Below are 25252 nucleotides of genomic sequence, written 5' to 3' on the forward strand. Positions count from 1 at the left end.
CACTTCACCCGGGGGTCTGCTCATATGCCACCTGCACAGGGCTTTTCCTGACCACATACCTGAAATAGCCTTTTAAAAATTTTTTTTTTATTTGACAGATCACAAGTAGGCAGAGAGGTAGGCAGAGAGAGGGGAGGAAGCAGGCTCCCCTCAGAGCAGAGAGCCCGATGGGAGCTCGATCCCAGGACCCTGAGATCATGACCTGAGCCAAAGGCAGAGGCCTTAACCCACTGAGCCACCCAGGCACCCCTGAAATAGCCTTCTTTACTCTTTGTCTTCTTATTCTGCCTTACTTTCCTTTATAACAGGCTCTACTTACAATATGTATTTATTGTTTCTTTTCCCCACTAGAATATAAGCTTTGTGAGGGTAAGACTTTTATTGCTATCTCTCTGGAGCCTATACCAGTGTCTGACATATAAGATACTCAATAAAATTCATTTGAATTAATGGTTAAACATTCCAGAGCATCAGTTGCAATGTAATTTTAATGCACTTGAACTTTTCCTTGGCCTTCAAAGCAGAAGGCGTTATTTTTGCCTTTATTTTCTCATATTTCTGGCCTCTTATTTAGTGTATTACGTACATCTGTCTTCTCTCCGGATTTTCAGTTCACCTCAGAGAGGGACCTGGTCTTAGTCATCCATGCATCCCAAAGCCTAGCACAGGACCTGGCATGAACAGCTGTTGAAAAATGCTTGGGGAGGCCCGTGTGGAGAGTGCGAAGAGTGATAGTCAAAGGCACTTTTGCTTAGTGATTTATTCTTAAGGCTCCATCAGCACGTGGAATGGAAGACCCCTCCCACTCTGATGCCTTGGGCAGCCAAGGCATTATACTCCTTCACTGCCTGCTCTGTCTGGAGGACCCGCACATCAATGCCTTGTTTCTCAAGGTACTCCACGGTTGACGGCGGCACCTGGGAAGAGGGAAAAAGATGAGTAAGTCAGGGAAAAGGCGCTTCTGGGTTTCCTTTCCTGCCATGAGGCAAGGGTTTCTACAAAATTGGACAATGACAACAGTCACTACTCGATCACCCAGCACGTCACCATCCAAAATTTGTCAGGGAGCCCCAAGGATTCAACAAGGCTTCTAAGAAGTTGACAGAAGCGTCATGCATGCACAAAGCTTAGGTGAAATGGAAATGGGAAATAATGGATTTTGGAGTCAGACAGTTTTGGATTTGAATCTTAGCAGTGTGACCTTGGGTAAGTGAATTCAGTTCTCTGACCCTTTGTTTCCATGTCTGTAAATGGGGATAATAATACCTAGCTCACAGGGCTTGTATGAAAATGAATTCAGCTAAGGCATGGAAAATGTCAGTATGTTGAATGTCTGGGTCAGTCCAACCTGAGTCTAAAGTCTAACTTTGCCCTGTAGGTCAGCTCTCTAAAGTTTCTCAACCCCAGTTTCCTCCTCTATAAAATGGGGATAAAAATACACACAGGGTGGTGTGAGGATGGAGTTTACTCACAATGTATGGATGTTGCAGTTCAAATATCTCCTTAGAAAGGCCTTTCCTGACTGCTCCATTTAGAGCAGCCCCTCCTAAGTCACCATTGTCTTCACAGCATTTGTTACAATCTGAAATTGTCTACTCTTCTATTTTCCAAGAGGCCCATGAACCTTGTTTATCTTATGTATCTTGTCTCCAGTGCCTAGAAGAGTGTCTGACCCATAGAAGGCACTGAATAAATGTTTGTCAATTAATTTATATAAAAGATTCCCAATAGTGGCAACTATTACTGGATTTTTTTTTTTTTTGTAACCTCTGGCTTGTGCTGAGTATTATTTTAAATAGATTTTAATTAGATTCTACCTCCTCAGAGCCCTGAAATATTTTTTAGATGCCCTATATTTTTCTGTGTTTGAACAATTTTATAATAACAACAGCCTTATAGAAAGGAATTATTTTAATGGGAAAAAATAGGTTAAAAAAATATATATATATAAAGAGCACCTTTATTGGTAGGGAAGTAGATTTTAGGACATTTATATAAAGGAGAGAAGGAGGTAGATCTCTGTATACTTATGCAAAGGGCTGCCCACATGTACAGTGTGATCCTATTTATGTAAAAACACTTAAAAGTGTATACATGTGTATCTGTATGCATAAGAGTATATATTTGCAGCTGCATGGAGCAACAGACATTGAATTTGGAGATGGGAATAGGGATCTTTCACTTTTCTACTTCAACATTTCTACATCAACTGTTTTGCAATAAGTATGTATTATTTCTGTAAATACAATAAAAATAAGTATTTTTTCTGAAAGGGGAAAAACGCATAACTTGACTGTGTTCAAGGATAAAAAGGAAAGGATAAAAAGTACTATAAAAATTTGAAGTACTAAAAAAAAATGTGAAGTATTGTGAAAATCTAAAGAACCAAATATTGATAGGTATAGAGCTTGAGAATTCCAGGTGAAGAAGCTCTGAAAAATAGTTGAAACAGAGGCACCCAGGTGGCTCAATTGGTTAAGTGACTGCTATCAGCTCAGGTCATGATCGTGGAATCCCAGGATCGAGTCCCAAATTGGGCTCTCTGCTTGGCAGGGAGTCTGCTTCTCCCTCTGACCCTCCCTCTTCTCATGCTCTCTCTCGCTCTCTCTCACATTCTCTCTCTCAAATAACATCTAAAAAAAATATGAAAAAAAAAATAGTTGAAACAACACAGGCCTAGGGTTGGATAGGGACAAGAGACTCCAGCCCTGATGAGGAAGAGTACTAGGTAGCATCCCTTATTTTATCCTGGGCCATCCACTGGCTCAGCAAAATGAGGGTGCATGATATATTGAGAAGAACTTCCAAGAAGGACATATTAGTAAGATAATTGTCCAAGAGGTCACCAACTGTCCTCAGGAATGCTGTGCTCACCAATACCTACCTTCAAGGCCTCACTCATCCCTCGGCCAATCACAAGGGTCTGTACACCTTTCTTGACAACTTCCTCCACATCTGCAGGCTGCACACCAGGAGAATGCTGAATGTGGAAAGAGAAAGTATACCAGCTACCTGTTCTTTTAACATTGCTTTGCATTCTTGGGGGATTCACTCATTCACCTATTAATTCACTGAGAAAATGTTTACTGAGGTTTATTTTGTGCCAAGCATCATTCAGGGCCCTGGGAATAATATAAGATTCAATGCCAGGGACACCTGGGTGGTTCAGTTGGTTAAGCAGCTGCCTTCGGCTCAGGTCATGATCCCAGCGTCCTGGGATCGAGTCCCACATTGGGCTCCTTGCTTGGCAGCGAGCCTGCTTCTCCCTCTGCCTCTGCCTGCCACTCTGTCTGCCTGTGCTCACTCTCGCTTCTCTCTCTATGACAAATAAATAAATAAAATCTTAAAAAAAAAAAGATTCAATGCCTTAAGTAATGCTAAGTCTAATGAAAAATATAGGAGACTAAAAAGAAATGTCAATAGTTTTACAAGTGCTACAAGGACATTAGTTCAGGATGTGAGAACACGGAGCAAGAGCACCTCATTCAGACCTGGAGAGTCGGGACAAATGGTCAGGGAAGCATCCCAGAAGAAGTAAGCTGAGATGCAAGCTGAGGCCTAAAGGACAAATGGGAATTAGCCAGGTTAAAGGAAATCAGTGGAATAAAGCATTCCAAGCACAGGGACTAGCATGAACAAAGGCTCAGAGGGAAGAAAAACCCGGAGATTGAAAGGTAGTTCAGTATGGCTGGAGAGAGAGGTAAGAGAGTGGAAAGAGAGGGTAGGAGAAGAAAGCACTTCACACCAAGCCAAAATTTGGAGCTTTGGAGAGATTTCATAAGAATCAACCTTTTTCTGAGCTCCTTTTCCACTTAACTCCAAAAAACAATTGTTGCGGGCGCCTGGGTGGCTCAGTGGTTAAAGCCTCTGCCATCGGCTCAGGTCATGATCTCAGGGTCCTGGGATCAAGTCCCGCATCGGGCTCTCTGCTCAGCGGGGAGCCTGCCTCCTCCTGTCTCTCTCTGCCTGCCTCTCTGCCTACTTGTGATCTGTCAAATAAATTAAAAAAAAAAAAAAAAAAAGGGGCGCCTGGGTGGCTCAGTGGGTTGGGCCGCTGCCTTCGGCTCAGGTCATGATCCCAGGTCCTGGGTTCGAGCCCCACATCGGGCTTTCTGCTCACCAGGGAGCCTGCTTCCTCCTCTCTCTCTGCCTGCCTCTCTGCTTACTTGTGATTTCTCTCTGTCAAATAAATAAATAAAATCTTTAAAAAAAAAAAAAAAAAAAAAACACAACAACAACTGTTGCTTTAAAACCTGTCACTTCATAAAGTCTTGCCAGATTCTCCCAGGGATATTAAAGATAAGCTGTTTAATAACATTAATCCAACATTAAAGGATGGTGACATCCGAATTGCTTCCACTGCAGCAAATGGTAAAGTGGGAGTTTAGTAAATACCAGCCCAAACACTGGGCTTCACCTATTACATATCTGTGCATGGATGACACTCTGGGTACTGAAGCTCAAAGACCAAAGCCCTCCTTCCCTGATTTGTCTGTCTATATCCTTTCATTCAGTCAAGAGGTATTTACTGTACACTTACTCTCTACCAGGCTATATACTCAATACTGGAAATACTGAGATAAGCCAAATAGTCCCGAGTTTTAGTGAGGTACGATTAGTGATTGCGTGGAAATAGTTACAATAGGATGAGATAAAGTAGAGTCAAAGGTTTCAGAAGAATGAGTGAGTAAATATGAGTGAGAAGTTGTCATGTATGACATGCTATTTTAATTGGGTCTTTAAGTATGAGCAGAAAGAACTATGCCTTGATGCAGTGGTCGTGGAAGGGGTACATTCTAAGCACAGCTAGACATGGTATAAAGAAAGAACTGAAGGGGCGCCTGGGTGGCTCAGTGGGTTAAAGCTTCTGCCTTCGGCTCAGGTCATGATCCCAGGGTCCTGGGATCGAGCCCCGCTTCGGGCTCTCTGCTCATCGGGGAGCCTGCTTCCTCCTCTCTCTCTGTCTGCCTCTCTGCCTACTTGTGATATCTCTCTCTGTCAAATAAATAAATAAAATCTTAAAAAAAGAAAAAGAAAGAAAGAAGTAAAAATGTCATGAAGACAACAAATGTACCAAAGAAAGAAGAGTTTTTCAGTTTTGAAAGATGACAGAGGAGATAGGAATGAAATTTATGTATTTATAAAGGTAAAAGGAAAGTAAATGAGTCTTTTCATTAAATCCTGAAATATCTTAACATGTTTATAGTTACAGTTTTCATAATACATGTATAGAAATTGCTCCATGTGATCTCTTCAGTGATCCTATAAAGTAGCACTAAAACATCCACTCTTGTTTTATAGATAAGGAAACTAAAATTCACAAAATATATACACATAGGCCAAGATACACAACTGTTAAGCAGTGGAGCTGGGATTTGAACTGAAACATGTTTAACTTTCAGCTTAATGAACTTCATTAGAATACTACAGTCCAGGGAGCATCATTTTTGACTCGAAAGAAATAAACCTACTGACCACATAGAGTTGTGCTTAGCCCAGTGCCTGGCCCATTGTATGTAGAATAATTGTTAGTTCAAGTGTGAACCTGAATCTTCCCTAGAACAATCTCTTTCTGTCTGTCATCTCTCACATACACATAAACTAAAAAAAAAAAAAGAGAGAGAGAGGGTACAGAATGGAATATTTGAAAAATGGTTGATTAATCCTCAAAAAGGAAGGAATGAAAAACATGAGGTCAAACAGAAAGCAAACAGCAAGGTGAAACTCTGAAACACAGCTATATCAATAATAACATTGGACTAAAGAGTTTCAGGCAAAGACTGTCTAGATTCAAAAGCAAGACCCAACTAAACACTACTTACAAGGTAGGCACTTTAAAGACATGGGTTGAAGATGAATGGATAAAGAAGATGTGGTATATATATACAATGGAATACTATGCAGCCATCAAAAGAAATGAAATCTTGCCATATGCAATGGCGTGGATGGAACTAGAGGGTATTATGCTTAGCAAAATAAGTCAATCAGAGAAAGACAATTATCATATGATCTCCCTGAAATGAGGAAGTGGAGATGCAACATGGGGGGGTTTGAGGCATAGGAAAAGAATAAATGAAACAAGATGGGATCAGGAGGGAGACAAACCATAAGAGACTCTTAATGTCACAAAACAAACTGAGCGGGGTGGGGGGGGAGTTATGGGCATTGGGGAGGGTATAGCTATGGTGAGTGCTGTGAAGTGTGTAAACCTGGCGATTCACAGACCTGTACCCCCGGGGCTAATAATACATTATATGTTTATAAAATAAAATAAATAAAATAAAATAAAAAGACATGGGTTGAAAGTAAAACAATGAGAAAAGATAAAACAAACACTAATAAGAAAGATGGTGTGTGAGTATATATATAGTTTGTTTTTTTTTAAGAGAGACTGGCAGGTGGGACAGAGGGAGAGGGAGAATCTTTAGCAGGCTCCACACCCAGTGCAAATCCCATGTGGGCTCAACCTCATGGCTGCAAGATAATGACCTGAGCCGAAATGGAGAATTGGATGCCCAACTAACTGGACCACCCAAGAGCCCTTGGTATGGTTATGAAAATATCAGATTATGTAGACCTTAGGACAATAAGTATCACTGCAGATAAAGAGTGTCATATCATGCTTAAAGGGCCAATTCATCAACAAAAATATAACAACTCCAAATCTGTATACTGTTAGTAAAAGACCTACAAAATATAAAGACAAAAATAACAGAACTAAGGGGAGAAATAGACACCACCACCATAGCTGGAAACCTTAGCAACTCTCTTTCAGTAATTGATAGAACAAATAGACAAAAAAGTCCTTAAGGAAATGGAAGATTTGAACAGCACTATCAATTTGTCCTAATAGATATTTCTGGGTTACTACACCCAACAACTGCAGAACACATATATTTTCCTGAATACATGGAACATTCACTAAGACAGACTAAAAGGCCACATAATTTAAATCTCAGTAAGTTTCAAAGAAATGAAATAATACAGAATATGTTACCTGACAAAATAGATTTAATTGTTTACAATAAAATATTTAGAAAAGCCACAAAATAATTGGAAATTGAACAAAGTATTTATAACCAAAGGACAAAAGAAAAAATATATCAAAATTTGTGGAATACAACCAAATATACTTAGAGGGATATTTATCACTTTAAATATTTATAGAAAAAAATGGCCTAAAATCAATGGTCTAAACTCCACTTTAAAAAGCTAGAAAAGGAGTGGCTGAGTGGCTCAGTTGTTAAGCATCTGTCTTCAGCCCAGCTCATGATCCCAGGGTTCTGGGTTCAAGCCCCACATCAGGCTGCCTGCTCAGTGGGAAGCCTCCTCCCTCTCCCACTTCCCCTGCTTGTATTCCCTCGCTTGCTGAGTCTCTCTCTGTCATATAAATAAATAAAATATTTTAAAAATAATAAAAAAAAGCTTGAAAAAGAAAAACAAATCATATCCAAAGTAAGTAGAAGACAGAAAATAATGGATATATGTGTACAGATTAATGAAATGGGAACTAATTCAGAAAATCAACAAGGTCAACACTTGATTTTTTTGTTGTTTTAAAGATTTTATTTATTTGACAGAGAGAGAACACAAGCAGGGGAAGTGCAAGAGAGAGAAACAGGCTTCCCACTGAGCAGGGAGCTGGATGAGGAGCCCGGTCCCAGGATACTGGGATCATGACCTGAACCGAAGGCAGACACTTAACGACTGAGCCAACCAGATGCCCCAAAACTTGATTCTTTGAAAAGATGAATAAAATTGATAAAACCTTTGAAAGACTGATCAGGAAAAAAAAAGAGAAGACATAAATCATAAATATCAAGGATTAAGGGGACATCACTACAGATCCTACAGATATTAGAATAACACTAATAAGCATGACAGATGAAATGGACAAATTCCTTTAGCAACACAATTTATAAAAAATACATAAGAAATAGAAAATCTGAGTCATCCTATAGCTGTTAGAAATTTAATTTATAATTTATTTTTTTAAAAAGATCTATTTAGGGGCGCCTGGGTGGCTCAGTGGGTTAAGCCTCTGCCTTCAGCTCAGGTCATGATCTCAGGGTCCTGGGATCGAGCCCCGCATCAGGCTCTCTGCTCAGCAGGGGGCCTGCTCCCCATCCCCCACCCCCGCTTCTCTGCATACTTGTGATCTCCCTCTCTCTGTCAAATAAATAAAATCTTACAAAAAAAAAAAAAAAGATCTATTTACTTGAGAGAGAGTGTGTGCATGAGCAGGGGGAGGGGCAGGAGGAGGGGTAGAGAGAATCCTCAAGCGGACTCCCTGCTAAGCAGGGAGCTGGATGCCCAGAGCTCCATCCCAGGATCCTGGGATCATGACCAGAGTAGAAATCAAGAGTTGGCCACTTAGGCAGCCACCAAGGCACCCCCAATTTATAATTTAAAACCTTTCTAGGTTTTAAAGAAAAAATTCTAGGCACGTATGACTTCTTTGGTGAATTTTCTTTTAAATATTTAATGAAAATCCTCAAGAAAACATTAAAAAAATCCAAGGTTGATTCAACATTGAAAAATCAATGTAGTTCACCATAAAGAAGAAAAAAGCAGGTAAATTATCTCAACTGATGCATAAAAAGCATTTAACCAAGTTAATGTATTTATGATCTAAAAAAATTCAGCATGGGCATCTCAGTTAGGTAAGCATCTGTCTTAGGCTCAGGTCATGATCCCAGGGTCCTGGGATCAAGCCTTGCTTCGGGCTCCATGCTCAGCAGAGAGCCTGCTTCTTCCTCTCCCTCTGCTGTTCCTCCTGCTTGTGCTCCTTCACTCTCTCTGCCTCTCTTTCAAATAAATAAAATCTTAAAAAACAAAAACAAAACCAAAAAACCTCAGCAAATGAAACTAGAAGGGAATCTTCTTTAGATAAAAGATATCTAAGAAAAATCTACCGTTAAACATAAAATACAATTTCCCCCAAATACTGATATAATGAGCATTAGCTAGACATTTATTTCCTTATTTTCTCTTGGATCTATCCATTCCTCTCCATCACCACTGCCACTACCCTGGTTTATGCTGCCATTACTTCTTCTTTGGACTATTGCAATAACTTTCTAATTGGTCCCCATAAAATCACTGTAGCTTTCCAATTATGCATTCTTCAAACTGTAGCCAGAGCAATTTTTTCAAAACACAAATCCATTCATGTAACCCCTCCTTAAGTGCATTCCGTGACTTCTCAATGCTCTTAACAATAAATGCCAAACTCCTTAACATGGTCTGTAAGTTCCCAGATTCCTCTGCAGTCTCACTGCATACCACTTTCTTCATGTTCTCTGTCATGCATGGCTTTCTATCAGTTCTTCAACTATAACATGTTTTCTCTCACCATTGTTAAGATAAAACAAAAATCTACAGACTGGGAGAAGATATTTGCACATCACATGTCCAACAAAGGACTTTATCCAGAATATATAAAGAACTCTCAAAACACAATACAAAAACAATCCAATTTTTAAAAAATAGGTGAAGTAGGGGACTTGGGTGGCTCAGTTGGTTAAGTGGCAACCTTCGGCTCAGGTCATGGTCCCAAGGTCCCGGAATCAAGCCCCATATCGGGTTCCCTGCTCAGCACAGAGCCTGCTTGTCCCTCTCCCTCTGCCTGTTGCTCTGCCAACTTGTGTTCTCTATCTCTCTGTCAAATAAATAAAAACCTTTATAAAAAAATAAAAAAAAAATAGGTGAAGTATTTGAACACACACTTTGCCAAGGAAGATACATGGATGGCTATGAAGAACATGAAAAGGCACTCAATATCATAAATCACCATGGACACATATTAAAACCATAATGAGATATCAAATGCTAGTGAAGATATGAATTAGATCTATCCTACATAGCCAGTGGAAGTGTAAAGTATAAAGCTAACTCTGGAAAACAGCTGAGCATTTTCTCAAACAGACATTTATCATAGACATACACAAATCCCCCCCAAAAACATTTATCACACGGCTCAGCACATTCACACAAAAATAGGTATATGAATGTGTACAGCAGCTTTTTTGGACAAAGGAGAGATTAAGTTTTTTACTTCCTAGACTTTGAAGTCGCCTTTTCCACTGTATACTTTCCCCCTGTTTTTTTGAGATATAAATGATGTACAGTATCATATAAGTTTAAGGTATGCAGCATAAAAAACTAACTTAACATATTACTATAATAAGTTTAGTTAATATCCATCATCTCAAAGAGATACCAAAAAAAAAGGGAAAAAAGACTTTTTTTCCTTGTGATGAAACTCGAGACTTACTCTCCTGACAACTTCCACATATATCATACAGCAGCATTAGCTACAGTCATTCAAAGCGGTCTTATTTGGAGAAGTCCCATGGAAACAACCCAAATCTTCACCAACTGGTGAAAGAATAAACAGATTGTGTCATAATCTAACAACGGAATACTACTCAGCAATAAAAAAGGACCAAATTATTGATACAACAACAGGAGAGAATCTAAAATGTATTATACTATGTGAAAAAAGCAAGTCTCAAAAGACTATATACTATATGATCTCATTAATATGACAAGTAAATATAATGTGTGTATTATCAGGTCAATTGGCAAAATACTAATAATATCTGTATATTAAATTGTATCAACACTTATTTCCTGATTTTGATCACTGTATTGTGATTACGTAGGAGAATGTCCTTGTTTTCTGAGAACTTCATACAAGTATATAGGGTAAAGGAGTAAAGACCTATAATAGTTCAGAAAAAATATCTATTGATAGATAGAATGATTAAAAAATATGGTAATATAGGGGTGCCTGGGTGGCTCAGTGGGTTAAAGCCTCTGCCTTCAGCTCAGGTCATGATCCCAGCGTCCTGGGATCGAGCCCCGCATCGGGCTCTCTGTCCAGCAGGGAGCCTACTTCCCTTCCTCTCTCTCTGCCTGCCTCTCTGCCTACTTGTGATCTCTGTCAAATAAATAAATAAAATCTTTAAAAAAAATAATAATATGTTAACATTTGGATCTGGGTAAAAATGAGAACTCTTTTCACTATTCTTATAACTTTTCTGTAAGTCTGAAATTATTTCAAAATAAATACTTTTTTAAAGTATATAGTATAGGCAGGATATAGATTAGCCAGAAGAGACCACATACAGGCACAAATACATACTCCCGCTGCCTCATTTGGTTAGCCAAGGAAACAAAACTTAAAAGAGCCAGGTGGCTACACCAAGCGCGAGCAAATGCAGCACATCTTTACTGGCTTTCTCCACGGCTCTTGATTCCTTATGGAGTGTGCAAGTGCTGCCAACATTTCTCACCAAGTCAGTGAATGTTCCAGAGCTGAGAACAAAAAGCCAGTCTCTCTCACTAATACACTAATACACTAATGACTTAACATCATTAGCATCTTCCTAAGGAAGTGACACTTCACACTGTATGAGCCTAAGTTTACAGTACTATCAAAGAGTGTTCTAAGTTGGAACACCCGCGTGTCAAAGAGTGAACCAAACTGATCAGCAGTTAGGGGTATGTTCCTCCTCTTGGAAGACGATGCAGAGCTAGTGCCCAGGTGGCTCTGAACAGTACCTCTGGCTCCAGCTTTACTGTTCTCCACAAAGATCAGAGGAGAATGGGGGAGCACAGATCCTTTTTCTGGAAAGTCATTTCGATTCATAAATGTTTAAAAGGCAAAATAAAGGGGGTGTTTTTTCACGTGATTACGATGATTGGTTCTTAAAGCAATGTAAGAGGATTAGATTAGATGCCTTTTTAGTTCAGTGGCTCTGTGATCAATCCCAGAACCACCCTGAGCTGCAGTTATGCTATACAGAACTTAAAATATTTTTCTGGGGCTATGACCAAGGTAAATATTTAATAGAATTACAAATCAGGATTGGAGAGCTTCACCTTCCTTAAGTAAATGCACTTAACTGAAATATCAAAAGATTGCTTCATCTAACAAAGAATTGCATCTTCTTTGAGGAGCGTCATGATTGCCAGACAATAAGAGCTCACATTCTAGTATAAGGAAACAAGACACTGCTCAGAATCAAGCGAAAGGTCAGAAAGAGTGCAAAACCATAATCCTTGGGAGATTCAGAGACTGAAGACAGCCGCAGCCCATCAGAGACGCTAGATCAATGGAACTCAAGTGACAAATCTGGCTGCTGCGTGCGAGACTGCAGGCCCTCGGTGTCACATACAGAGCAGTGAAGAGAGTCTTCAACAGCCTGTGGATCCAGGCACTGGCGGGTGATTACTCACAGCCTCGTGCAGAGGCCTGTGATTGGAGCCTCAGGCTGTTCTTGAGGTGTCCTCCACCTGTCACCAGCTGCTCCTCCGCTTCTTCCAATCCCTTGGGGCAAACCACTACGGCTCTCTTCCCTGCGTGAGTGTCTGGTTCTGTTCCTCTTCTTTAAGAGGCTTTCCGTCACACCATGTGAGGCAGTAAAAGCTCACTGTTTTTTCTCGAGGGAAGACTATTAATTGTGGGAAAATGTCCAGCTAATAATAACGTTCATTGCACCTGCTAAACACCAAAGTGGCATCTTAGATGGCTGGGACCTCTCCTCCTATGTTGTTAAATTTGAAGAGAAAACATTCCTGAATTACACTTTCAAGGAAGCATTTCCTTCTGCTGAAATAAGCGGTTAGCGGCACTGCTGCCATCGGGCTGTGCTGCTGATAAAAGCGGAGTCTGTGAGTGAAGGCTAAGGGTCTCTGGTATCTGTCCCATCTGTCCCCCGTGGACACTGCCTGACTCACATTCTCATTATCGTTTGCCTGTATTAAGAGCCTCCTAAACGATCTCCCTGTCTCTGCCCGCGCAGAGGCATATTTGCGTTTTGTGTTCTGTTTTTGGTTCTGGTGACAGAGGCCACACTGGCAATCTGGCAAAGCCTATGGCCCCCTTCTTAAAATAAAATTTTAAAATGCACAGTATCAAATATATAGAACTACAAAGACAACAGATTTTATACAACTAAAATGACTGAAATATTAAAAACAGATATGCGATCTAGTAATACCTCTTTATTAGTTTAGAAGAGTGGGAATATTTTCCAAAAACTCGTTAGCAGACTTGCCCTCACATCTCCTAGTGGCAAGTGCCAGACTGCTAGTTGTTCTTTCAAAATCCTTTCTGTCTCTACTCTGGCTCATATGGCCCCCCAGCTAGAGAGTCTATTTTCTGTTCTCCCTTGCAATTAGCTATGGCAATGTGATATGCTATCACCAATATAAACTTCAGTGGAATATGAGCAGAAGAGTGTATGTATGTATGTGGATGTGTATTTGCTTTTTTTTTTTTTTAATACAGAACAGATAAACCATAAACTAATAAAAATAGTCACTGACCTATTGGAATGAAGTAGGTATGGGATAGAAGAGACAGGAAAAGGAGTAAGACTTTCCTAAATGTACCTTGCTAAATTCTTTTGACTTCTGAACCATATACATATTTTATATATTCAAAAAAATTAAATCAACAAAGACAGGAAGTAGGGGGACACTCAAGACAACATGCCAACAGAATCAAATGACCTCAATTATATCAAACTGATGATACAACAAAAAGAAAAGATAAATGAAGTTAACTTTTTAAGTGTTCTGACTGTACGCCTAAATGGGATGTGTTCCAAGTACGAAAACACCTATAAAGATCTTGAATTTTGGGGTGCCTCGATGGCTTAGTGGGTTTAAGCCTCTACCTTCTGCTCAGGTCATGATCCCAGGGTTCTGGGATGGAGCCCTGCATCGGGCTCTCTGCTCAGCGGGGACCCTGTTTCCCTTTCTCTCTCTCTGCCTGCCTCTTTGCCTACTTGTGATCTCTGTCAAATAAATAAATAAAATCTTTAAAAAAATAAAGATCTTGAATTTTATTTTGTGATCTTGATGTTGGTAGTGGTATTGGTGTAGTGATTTCAAAACTGTTTTGCGTGTATAGTAGAACACACCAAATAAGTAATGATATTGATAGATTTTGGAACTCGGGTTCTCTGTGGGAGAAGAAAGGCATAGATATGGAATGGGGGAATAAAAGAATCTTGAGGTGCTGGATTAAACTGGAGGTATCATTATGAACTCATTTTTACACACACACACACACACACACACACACACACACAAGGCTCTATAAACTGAAAGGGTATACAGATGGAGTGATGTCTCAGTAACAATGGGCACACCTAATATCCAGCTCTTGATTTCTAGATGCCATTCTTCACTAAAAGGAACTGGGGCTCCTTGAAGAAATGGCTGAATTCAGGGATAATATATCTTACTATTCCAGAAAACAAGGCAGTGGTCAAAAACTGATGGGAACATATCAAAAGAACACTGGCCTGGGGCGCCTCAGTGGCTCAGATGGTTGAGTGTCTGCCTTCAGCTCGGGTCATGATCCCAGGGTCCTGGGATCGAGCCCTGCATCAGGATCCCTGCTCAGCGGGGAGTCTGCTTCTCCCTCTCTCTCTACTACTCCCTCTGCTTGTGCTCTCTCGCTCTCTGTGTCAAATAAATAAATAAAATCTTAAAAAATAAAAAAAGAAGAACACTGGCCAAGTGTGGGACAATTTTAACCTCAAAAATATTACTAATCGCAGTGGATTAAAACATTATCTTATTCTGCTTATGTGGCTGTAACAAATGGCCACAAACTGGGTAGCTTATAAACAATAGGAATTTATTTCTCACAGTTCTGGAGGCTAGCAATCCATGATCATGGATTGAGTTTTGGTGAAGTCCTTCCTCCTGGTTCAGAGCCGATACTTTTCTGTTCTCATGTGGCGGAAGGCATCTTTCTGCAGCCTCTTTTCTAAGGTACTAAACCCATTCATGAGGGCTACACCTTCATGACTTAAGCACTCAAAGTCCCCACCTTCTGAAACCATCATCCTTAGGTGTTAGGACTTCAACAAATGGATTTGGGGAAGGCACATACATTCAGAACATAGTATACATTAAATTTTAAAAGATAGTATGAGCCCATAGTAATACTAAAAATGGTGGGAGTGGCCAAAGGAAAGCTCTTCCTTACATCAGAATCCAGCTAATGAATGTGGAGGAATGACAGAAACACCATCATTTTGTAACCATTAATTTAGTAAAGTCAGGCAAGGATCAGTGGTCAATGCTAAAACCACTGCCTGAAAAGGTTGCTGGGGAACAAGATATTATAAAGTTTCAAATTATTACTCTACAGAGTACTAACTGATTACAAATGGAAAAATGTAACTTTACCACCATCTAACCCACATGATCAAACATAACCTCATCAGTAACTGGACAAACTGACTTTACATTGCCCCCAGATATGATACACTGAAGACACAACGACCTGGGAAACATTCATGCCAAAAATGATTAACTTGCATCTAATCGTGGTAGAAAAAAATCGGACAAATCTAAATTATAGACTGTTCTACAAAACGACTGGCCTAGACACTTCAAAAAATACCCATGTGATAAAAGAGGAAAAAATGGGGAGCAACTGAGTTCCTTGAGTATAATTTTATGATTTTGTCTGGCAGAAGGCTTTGTTTTAGTAGATAAATGCTGCAGTGTTTAGGGTTCATGTAAGTATCAAGTGTTAAGTTACAATGTAACTTACTTTCAAATGATTCAGCAAAAATGTCATTGAAAAAGGGAACTTTTTTTTAAATTTTATTTTTTATAAACATATATTTTTATCCCCAGGGGTACAGGTCTGCGAATCGCCAGGTTTACACACTTCACAGCACTCACCATAGCACATACCCTCCCCAATATCCATAACCTCACCCCCCCTCTCCCAAACCCCCTCCCCCCATCAACCCTCAGTTTGTTTTGTGAGATTAAGAGTCACTTATGGTTTGTCTCCCTCCCAATCCCATCTTGTTACATTTACTCTTCTCCTACTCCCTTAACCCCCCATGTTGCATCTCCTCTCCCTCATATCAGGGAGATCATATGATAGTTGTCTTTCTCCAATTGACTTATTTCGCTAAGCATGATACCCTCTAGTTCCATCCAGGTCGTCGCAAATGGCAAGATTTCATTTCTTTTGATGGCTGCATAGTATTCCATTGTGTATATATACCACATCTTCTTTATCCATTCGTCTGGTGATGGACATCTAGGTTCTTTCCATAGTTTGGCTATTGTAGACATTGCTGCTATAAACATTCGGGTGCACGTGCCCCTTCGGATCACTACGTTTGTATCTTTAGGGTAAATACCCAGCAGTGCAATTGCTGGGTCATAGGGTAGTTCTATTTTCAACATTTTGAGGAACCTCCATGCTGTTTTCCAGAGTGGTTGCACCAGCTTGCATTCCCACCAACAGTGTAGGAGGGTTCCCCTTTCTCCGCATCCTCGCCAGCATCTGTCATTTCCTGACTTGTTAATTTGAGCCATTCTGACTGGTGTGAGGTGATATCTCATTGTGGTTTTGATTTGTATTTCCCTGATGCCGAGTGATATGGAGCACTTTTTCATGTGTCTGTTGGCCATCTGGATGTCTTCTTTGCAGAAATGTCTGTTCATGTCCTCTGCCCATTTCTTGATTGGATTATTTGTTCTTTGGGTGTTGAGTTTGCTAAGTTCTTTATAGATTTTGGACACTAGCCCTTTATGTACAAAGGGGGGTAGTGTGTATGCCAGAGAAAGACAAAGTACATTTGGCAGAATGTTAACAATTGGTGAGTGCAGGCTGATGGTATACAAGTGCCTATTTTTTATGCAGGTTTGAAAATCTTCAAAATTTAAAAAAAGGAGAAGAGGTTCAACCTAGAAGCAGCTCAGCATAGGCCTTCTGTTGTCAACGAGGTTTACAGGGTGAATGGGAAAACAAAAGCAAAAGCAAACAAATCTAAGTGCTGAAAGGGTTAGGAATAGCTCAGCTCAGCTGTCTTTCCTTAAGTAGCATTACCCTGAGCACCAGACCCTCTGGTGTGTCAGTTCTACAACTTTCTGAGAACTATGTTCTACTTTGTACCTATTGCCTGTATTATATATAAAAGTAAAACCACAAAACCAACAAAAATTATAGAGGACATTTTGGGGACTTCAGGGAAATTTGAAGATAGACTATATACTAGATAATGTTATTGTACCAAAGATAATATTATTTATGATAATGATATTGTAGTTATGTAGGAGAATGTTCATGTTCTTGGGAAAGAAATGCTGAAATATGATATTTAACATTTACACTCAAAAGATTCAGGGGTGGGGGGAAGTGTATGTGGGTGTGGGTGTGGGTGTGTGTGTGTGTTTAGAGAAGAAAATAAAGTAATTGTTACACTTGAAATTATTAGATTAAGGGTATAGGGGAGGGATACCTGGGTAGCTCAGAAAGCGTCTGCTTTTGGCTTGGGTTGTGCTGGGATCGAATCCTGAAGCAGGCTCCCAGCTTGGCAGGGAGCCTGCTTCTCCCTCTGCCCCTACCCCTGCTTATGCTTGCTCTCTATTTCTCTCTCTTTCTGACAAATAAATAAATAAAATCTTTTAAAAAAAAAAGGGTGTAGGGGAATTTACTGTGCTATTCATATAGGTGTTGTATAGGTCATACGGTTTTCAAAATTAGAAGTTGCAGTAAAGTTTCCACATTTCCTTTAGTTGCCCTTGGGTAATTGGTTTGGCTTTCTCCCCCCACCCCTTTTATTTATTTATTTATTGGAGAAAAAGGGGGGAAGGGGCAGAGGGGGAGGGAGAGAGACAAGTGGACTCCACACTGAGTGCGGAGCCTGACTTGAGGCTCAAACTCAGAACCCTGAGATCATGACTTGAGCTGAAACCAAGAGTGGGATGCATAACAAACTGAGCCATCCAGGCACCCCAGTTTGGCTTTCTTTTAATTTTAAACTTGTTATATTTTCCTTCTTGATTCCTTTCACCCTAACAAAAGAATATATACATGAATCACCCATGTATGTTTACACATAGAAAAGTCTTCTCCTGTAAGACAATTATTACTTCAGGATAGAAATGAGCAAAGACAGTATGAGATAGTAGAAAAGTATAGGCTTTACAGTAGGACTCAGGTTCAAATCCTAGTCCAAAAATGATTAGTTGTGTGATCCTGGAAAAGCTGTATTTGACTACATACATAATAGTTGTTTAATGAATGGTAGAGTTTTGGGAGGAGGTAGTAGTATTTAGTATTATTTAACAATAGTATTTAGTATTGTTATTTTAAGGACACTAGTTGAAGACAATATATTTTCTTGATATTTCCATTATGTAATCATGATAAAATCTGCCATATATATATATTTTTTTTTTTAATATTTTTTTTATTTTAAAGAGAGAGAGAGCACAAGTGGGAGGGGCAGGGAGAGGAAGAAAGAATCCCATGCAGACTCTGCACCAAGCCTGGAACTCGAAGTAGGGCTCAATTCCACAACCCCAAGATCACGACCCCAGCCAAAACCAAGAGCTGGACCCTCAACTGACTGTACCACCTAGACAAATCTTCCCCTTTTAAACTAATTAAAAAGGAATCACAACGTGGGACACTTGGGTGGCTCACTCGGTTAAACATCCAAGTCTTGGTTTTGGCTCAGGTGGTGATTTCAGGGATGGGGGCTTGAGCCCCACGCAGGGCTCCTTGCTTAGCACTGAGTCTGCTTGTTCTTCTCCCTTCCACTCTTCCTCCCCCCATGCCCTTCTTCCCTTTCCTTCCCTCTGCTTGAGCTCTCTCTCTCTCTCAAATAAATAAATAAATAAATAAAATCTTAAAAAAAAAAAAGGAATTACAATGTGATTCCTCAGAGGGAACTCGCAAAGAATAAAAAAGAAATGTTTAATAATATCTATAATGACAAATGCAGCAAACATTTATTGAGATCCCACTCTGCGGGCACTGTGCTAAAATGCATAACTCTTGCCATTAGGGAGTTCACCACTTAATGAGGGAAACAGATAAATACTCATTAAAATACAGGTGGGGGCACCTAGGTGGCTCAGTGGGTTAAGCCTCTGCCTTTGGCTCAGGTCAAGATCTCAGGGTCCTAGGATCGAGCCCCGCATCTGGCTTCGCAGGGAGCCTGCTTCTCCCCCCCGCCCCTCTCTCTGCCTGCCTCTATGCCTACTTGTGATCTCTATCAAATAAACAGATAAAATCTTAAAAAAAAAATAAAATACAGGTGGATTATACAAAGTGCTATAGTAGAGGCACAAAGTATCACAGAAATAACGAGAGCAGCTTGTTCTCACAAGGATTATCAAGAAGTGCTTCATAGAGGAAATAATACAAAGGCTAAGAATTGAAGGACATGTAAGATTTCATCAGGTATAAAGGGAAGCAGGTAATTTCAAGTAAATGAAATGGTTTTAGCAAAAGTACAAAGGAATGAAAGATCATGATAAGTTTGTAAGGGAGTATTTGGTATGGAATGACTAGGTCTTCAGGTGTGTTATAAAATATAGGAGATGTGGATTGAAAGGAAATTTTAGAAGTGTATCACTATAAAAAATGAAGTATCTACTATGTAACAGGCACTGTGGTAGAAGCTTTACAAAGATGAACATATTTAATATTCAAAGCAACCCCCTGAAGTATATTATTTTCCAGGTCCCACCCCCAAGAGATTCTGATTGAGTAGGTTGGGAGAATGAGGGAGATAAAGAACATGCATTTTAAACAAGCACTCTAGGTGATTGTGATGCAAGAGATTCATGAATGACACTGAGAAATACTGACTGAGAGAAAAGAATGAATTTGCATGAAGGCAAGTGGCATACATTTAAAAAATTTATTCTTTCCAATCCATGCCATGCTCTTACATCAACCTATGAAAAACAGACAGTATTATTCTCCTTTTATAGACAATTAAACTGAAGCACAGAAAAGCTAAATAACTTGTTTAAGTTTGCCCAGCTAAAATGTGACAGTGCCGGGACTTACGAACCTAAATGTCTACTACATATCTCTATCTAGAAGCCCTAATATAAATTCAGGTTCAACATACACCATTTTCTCTACTCAGCCTTTGCTCTAAACACAAACACATTTATTCCTGCTCTGATATACCCAATCTCAATGAACAGCACCACCATATACCCAGTTATCCATGCTAGAATTTCCCCTCGCCTGCTAAATCTAACAAATCGCCTTATCCTGTCAATTTCACCTTCTTAATAGTTTTCAACAGTCTCATTTCCACCCATACCACTACTGACTTAAAAATAACAGCTCCATCTATTGCCTACATCCCATCTAGCACAGTACTTTAATCCTTAGATCAGCCCTGTGAAGTAGGCTGTCTCCATTATGTCAATGAAGACTCCATGGCCTTTGAGTCCATGTCCGTCTGCCTCTATCTAGGTGAGTTATAGATCAACACCTTGGTTTTTCCTCTATCTCTCCCAGCTCTTATCCCAACTAGAACCTCTAGTCTTCTAGACTACCTCCTCTTACTTATCCTACTGACAAATAAAACTCTATTTTTTTTGAAGATTTTATTTATTATTTGACAGAAAGAGAGGGACCACAAGAAGGGGGAAGGGGAGAGGGAGAAGCAGGCTTCCCGCAGAGCAGGAAGCCTGATACAGGGCTCAAACCCAGGACCCTGGAATCATGACTGGAGCCGAGGCAGATGCCCAACGACTGAGCCATCTAGGCACCCTGACAAATAAAACTTTAAAGGTCAAAATTAAATTTATGGCAACCCTTTCCTATCTTCCTATTATCATCAATGGTACCTCCTCAGTTTTATAGGATTTTTTAGTTTTACAGTTTTTTATAGTTTCAGTTTTATAGTTTTTAAGCTTAAAGTTTATAAGAGGAATCATGATATAGTAGGAAGGAATGGGAAATAAAGCTAGAATGTGACCTGGGTTTGCTATTTGATTTCACATTTTTTTTTAGCTCTGTGTCTATGCAAGTTATATAACTTCTCTGTCCTTAATTTTCCTTAAATAAAGGATGAGGTTAACAGTAATATTAATTCATACAGTCTTATTTGGGAAAAGCACACTATATAGTGTTAAATCCATTTCTGAGGAGGAAAAAAATCTCTTCAATGTGGCACACTCATAAATTAGGACTCCAATATATCTTATAGCCATAATCTGGATAATCTTTGTCAGACATATCAGTCTCCTGCATAAATATCTCAAGTGACTATGCCTTGTCTACTGAATAAGGTATAAACTCAACACTGCAGACATCTGTGAACCATCCTACTGCCTACGTCTTACACTCTGGCTTCACTCTATAAAATAATCCAGTGGAGTCATTTGGTTCAAAAGCCTTATGTCGGGGCGCCTGGGTGGCTCAGTGGGTTAAAGCCTCTGCCTTCAGCTCGGGTCATGATCCCAGGGTCCTGGGATCGAGCCCCGCATCGGGCTCTCTGCTCGGCAGGGAGCCTGCTTCCCTTCCTCTCTCTCTGCCTGCCTCTCTGCCTACTTGTGATCTCTGTAAAATAAATAAATAAAATTAAAAAAAAAAAAGCCTTATGTCTTCTTATTCCTTAGCCTTCTCTCATTCTGCCCCTTCTATATCTCAATCCTTTTAACCATCCAGTATATTCCTTTAAGATCAAGGTTAGTAGCTAACAAGCAACTAGATGCTTGGACAAAAATGATGAGAGCATGTGGTTCAAAACCGAGGCATGAACAGAGAGCATGTGCTGAAATTCTCTTCTTCCGTGGAGCTCAGTTATATAGGTTTGACTGTTTATTATGCAGATTTATGTAGGTGTGATTGTTTATAATGTGATAAACTATTACACTTGAGAAAAGTTTCTTTAAACAAAATGCCTACAAATGCTGGATAAAAATAAACATCCCTTGAAATGCTTAGCTGAGCTTGCAAAGGAAAGGGAAATTCCCAGAGGCCAAAGTGAAGAGACAGTTGAAAATCAGAATGACCAACTGATATTGAAGTAACAGCACTTGCCATTCTTTTTTTTTTTTTTAAGATTTTTATTTATTTATTTGACAGAAAGAGATCACAAGTGGGGAGAAAGGCAGGCAGAGAGAGAGAGAGAGAGGAGGAAGCAGGCTCCCTGCCGAGCAGAGAGCCCGATGCGGGGCTCGATCCCAGGACCCTGGGATCATGACCTGAGCTGAAGGCAGAGGCTTTAACCCACTGAGCCACCCAGGCACCCCAAGCACTTGCCATTCTTACAGTCTTTTCTTTTTTTAATTTTTAATGAGAAATTTTATCATTGGAAATGTCTGTCCTATAGAATGTGATACTCTAGAAGTATAAAGTCATCTTGTTTACAAATTATATACATTTGGAGTTATAGTAAACTATTCATATGCTAAGGTTTTCAATATTCAACTATTTTTTCATTTGTGAACAGAGGTTTGTTTCAGGGGTACAGGTTTGTGATTCATCAGTCTTACACAAAACCCAGTGCTCACCACAACACATACCCTCCCCAATGTTCATCATCCAGCCACCCCAGCCCTCCCCTCCACCTCCACTCCAGCAACCCTCAATTTGTTTCCTGAGATTAAGAGTCTCTTATGGTTTGTCTCCCTCTCTGGTCTCATCTTGTTTCATTTTTAACTCTCTTCCCCTATGATCCTTTCTGCCTTGTTTCTTAAATTCTGCATATCAGGGAGATCATATGATAATTGTCTTTCTCCAACTGACTTATTTCACTCAGCATGATACCCTCTAGTTCCATCCACATTGTTGCAAATGGCAAGATTTCATTATTTTTGATGGTTGTGTAATATTCCATTATATATATACACACACACACACAATGGAATATTATTTATATATATGTGTGTGTGTGTGTGTGTGTGTGTGTGTGTACCACGTCCTTTATTCATTCATCTCTTTTCTTTTTTAAAGATTTTATTTATTTATTTGAATGACAGAGATCACAAGTAGGCAGAGAGGCAGGCAGAGAGAGAGGAGGAAGCAGGCTCCCCACTGAGCAAAGAGCCCAATGTGGGGCTCGATCCCAGGACTCCGGGATCATGACCTGAGCTGAAGGCAGAGGCTTTAACCCACTGAGCCACCCAGGCGCCCCGTACTCATTCATCTCTTGATGGACATCTGGACTCTTTCCATAGTTTGGGTATTGTGGACATCGCTGCTATAAACATGGGGATGCAGGTGCCCCTTAGTATCACGACATTTGTATCTTTGGGGGTAAATACCCAGTAGTGCAATTGCTGGATTATAGGGTAGCTCTATTTTCAACTTTTTGAGGAACCTCCATAGTGTTTTCCAGAGTGGCCACACCAGCTTGCATTCCCACTAACAGTTTAGGAAGGTTCCCCTTTCTCCTCATCCTTGCCAATCCTGACTTGTTAATTTAAGAGACACTCTGAGAGTAGGAGGTAAGCCTTAAGCAAGGCAGGATATTGGAAATGTGACACCCCTCCCAAATGGGCAGCGTGCCCTTCTTAAACCCATCTTCAATAAAAGAATTGGCCCAAAAAATCCAGGAAAAGGACAAAGAAAGCTCTCTGTCTCAGCCAGCTGGGGCTCTGTGTTGGGGGGAAATGTGTCCCCTGAGAATTTATAATCACAAACTTGCCTACACATTACTTTGGGGTTCAAATGTACACCAGCAGCATGATCTGGGAAGCTCCCAGTCAGGAAATTAACTAATAGTTGTCCCAGATTGAAAGTAATGTAGGATGCCATGAAGAAACAAACATAAGTCTTTGATAGGACAAATGTCAAAAAGGACATAGACCAGATAAAAAATTATTGTCAACCTAGAACACCCAGAAAAATTAGAATTAATAAATGAGAACCTTTTCAGACAAACAAAAGTGGAGAGAGTTTATCAAAAGATCCTCACTAAAGGAATTTGCAAGGATAGCAATTTAAAAAAAAGAAAGAAAAGAAAGAAAGAAAGAAATCAATTTACAACTGATCCAAATTGCAAGAAGGGGTGATAAGCAAGGAAACTGGTATACATGTGGATAAATATAAGCAAACATTGATTGTAATGATTAAAAAACAAAGTATCTTAATTAAATAAGAAAATAAAATTTCTACTTTTTTTTTTTAAACATTTTTTTTTTAGATTTTATTTATTTATTTTGACAGAGAGAGATCACAAGCAGGCAGAGAGGCAGGCAGAGAGAGAGGGGAAAGCAGGCTCCCTGCTGAGCAGAGAGCCCGATGCGGGGCTCGATCCCAGGACCCTGAGATCATGACCTGAGCCGAAGGCAGCGGCTTAACCCACTGAGCCACCCAGGCGCCCCTAAAATTTCTACTTTTAAAGGAACTAAATTATTGGATAACAATAATGTATAAGATGGAAAGGAAGTGATGAGAGGAAAGCATACTAAGGTAAAGATAAAAATTAACTTTAGACCTTAAGGTGTTATTAGGATGAACTACATGCAATTCCTAAATTCAACTCTTTATCTAGAAAATACTGTTATTTTCATGTGGTTCAACCTAACATACCACGATTTTAAAGATAACTACTGAGAAAATAGAAATAAAAAGCACAGCTTACAAAAGAATAAAGTGGAATAACACCTCAATACAAAAAAAAGTGGACAAGAGGTGATACCATTAATATAAAAGTTTGAATATGAAGAACAGTGCAAAAGGGTTGTGGCTACAGACAGATATTTGAAAAGTATAAAGGAAATTCAGGACACTGATAAGGGTACAGAGAAAGAGATCAAATTTCTAAGATTTTATTTTTAAAACTGGAATATGAGTACACAGGTCTATTATTCTTCACAATTTGCAATGAATTAAACTTATTATGTTTAATAATACAATTTTCAAAGCCATTAAGTTACAAAGACAAAAAAAAAAAAGAACCCCTAAGATGTAGTGTTTCCCAGTTTCTGTGGTGTAAACATTCCCACGATATTTAAGATACCAATGTGACATCACTGAATGCAGAGTTAATAAGAGATGTACAGTAGCACATATATACTATTTTCACCATACAGGTAACAGTGGATATAAATAATTTCTAAAGCATAGAATATAGTAAAATAATTAGGAATAATGAATTTTAAATATATTACATAGGTCTTAAATGATTCACTTGAGTAAATTTGATAATCTAGTTTTTAATAATGGCTCTGTCTAAAAACTGGCTTACAGAATTCCTGAAAATTTAACAATCAATTCTCACAAGCCAGTGAAAGCCATGACCAGCACACCACTGTGTAAGTATGAATCCAAAATAGTTTTGTTCGTTCGTTCTTCCTTCCTTCCTTTCTTTCCCTCTTTCTAAGGTTTTATTTATTTATTTATTTGAGAGAGAGAGAGAACAAGCAGGGGCAGTGGCAGGCAGAGGGAAAGGAAGAAGCAATCTCCCTGCTGAGCAGAGAACCT

General features: G+C 39.5%; 1 protein-coding gene across 1 annotated transcript in view; it reads right to left on the bottom strand.

Moving 5' to 3' along the window:
• Positions 1-729: 729 nt before the first annotated feature.
• Positions 730-25252, bottom strand: part of AAMDC (adipogenesis associated Mth938 domain containing) — a 42032-nt gene continuing 17509 nt past the window's right edge. The window contains exons 3-4 of the mRNA XM_047693917.1: positions 2885-2980; positions 730-917 (exon numbers count right to left, since the gene is read on the bottom strand). Coding sequence (XP_047549873.1) covers positions 777-917; positions 2885-2980 — 237 coding nt within the window. The 3' untranslated portion in view covers positions 730-776. The remainder of the gene's footprint in view (positions 918-2884; positions 2981-25252) is intronic.

Source organism: Lutra lutra, chromosome 10 (genome assembly GCF_902655055.1).
Source record: "Lutra lutra chromosome 10, mLutLut1.2, whole genome shotgun sequence".
Classification (NCBI taxonomy): Eukaryota; Metazoa; Chordata; class Mammalia; order Carnivora; family Mustelidae; genus Lutra; species Lutra lutra.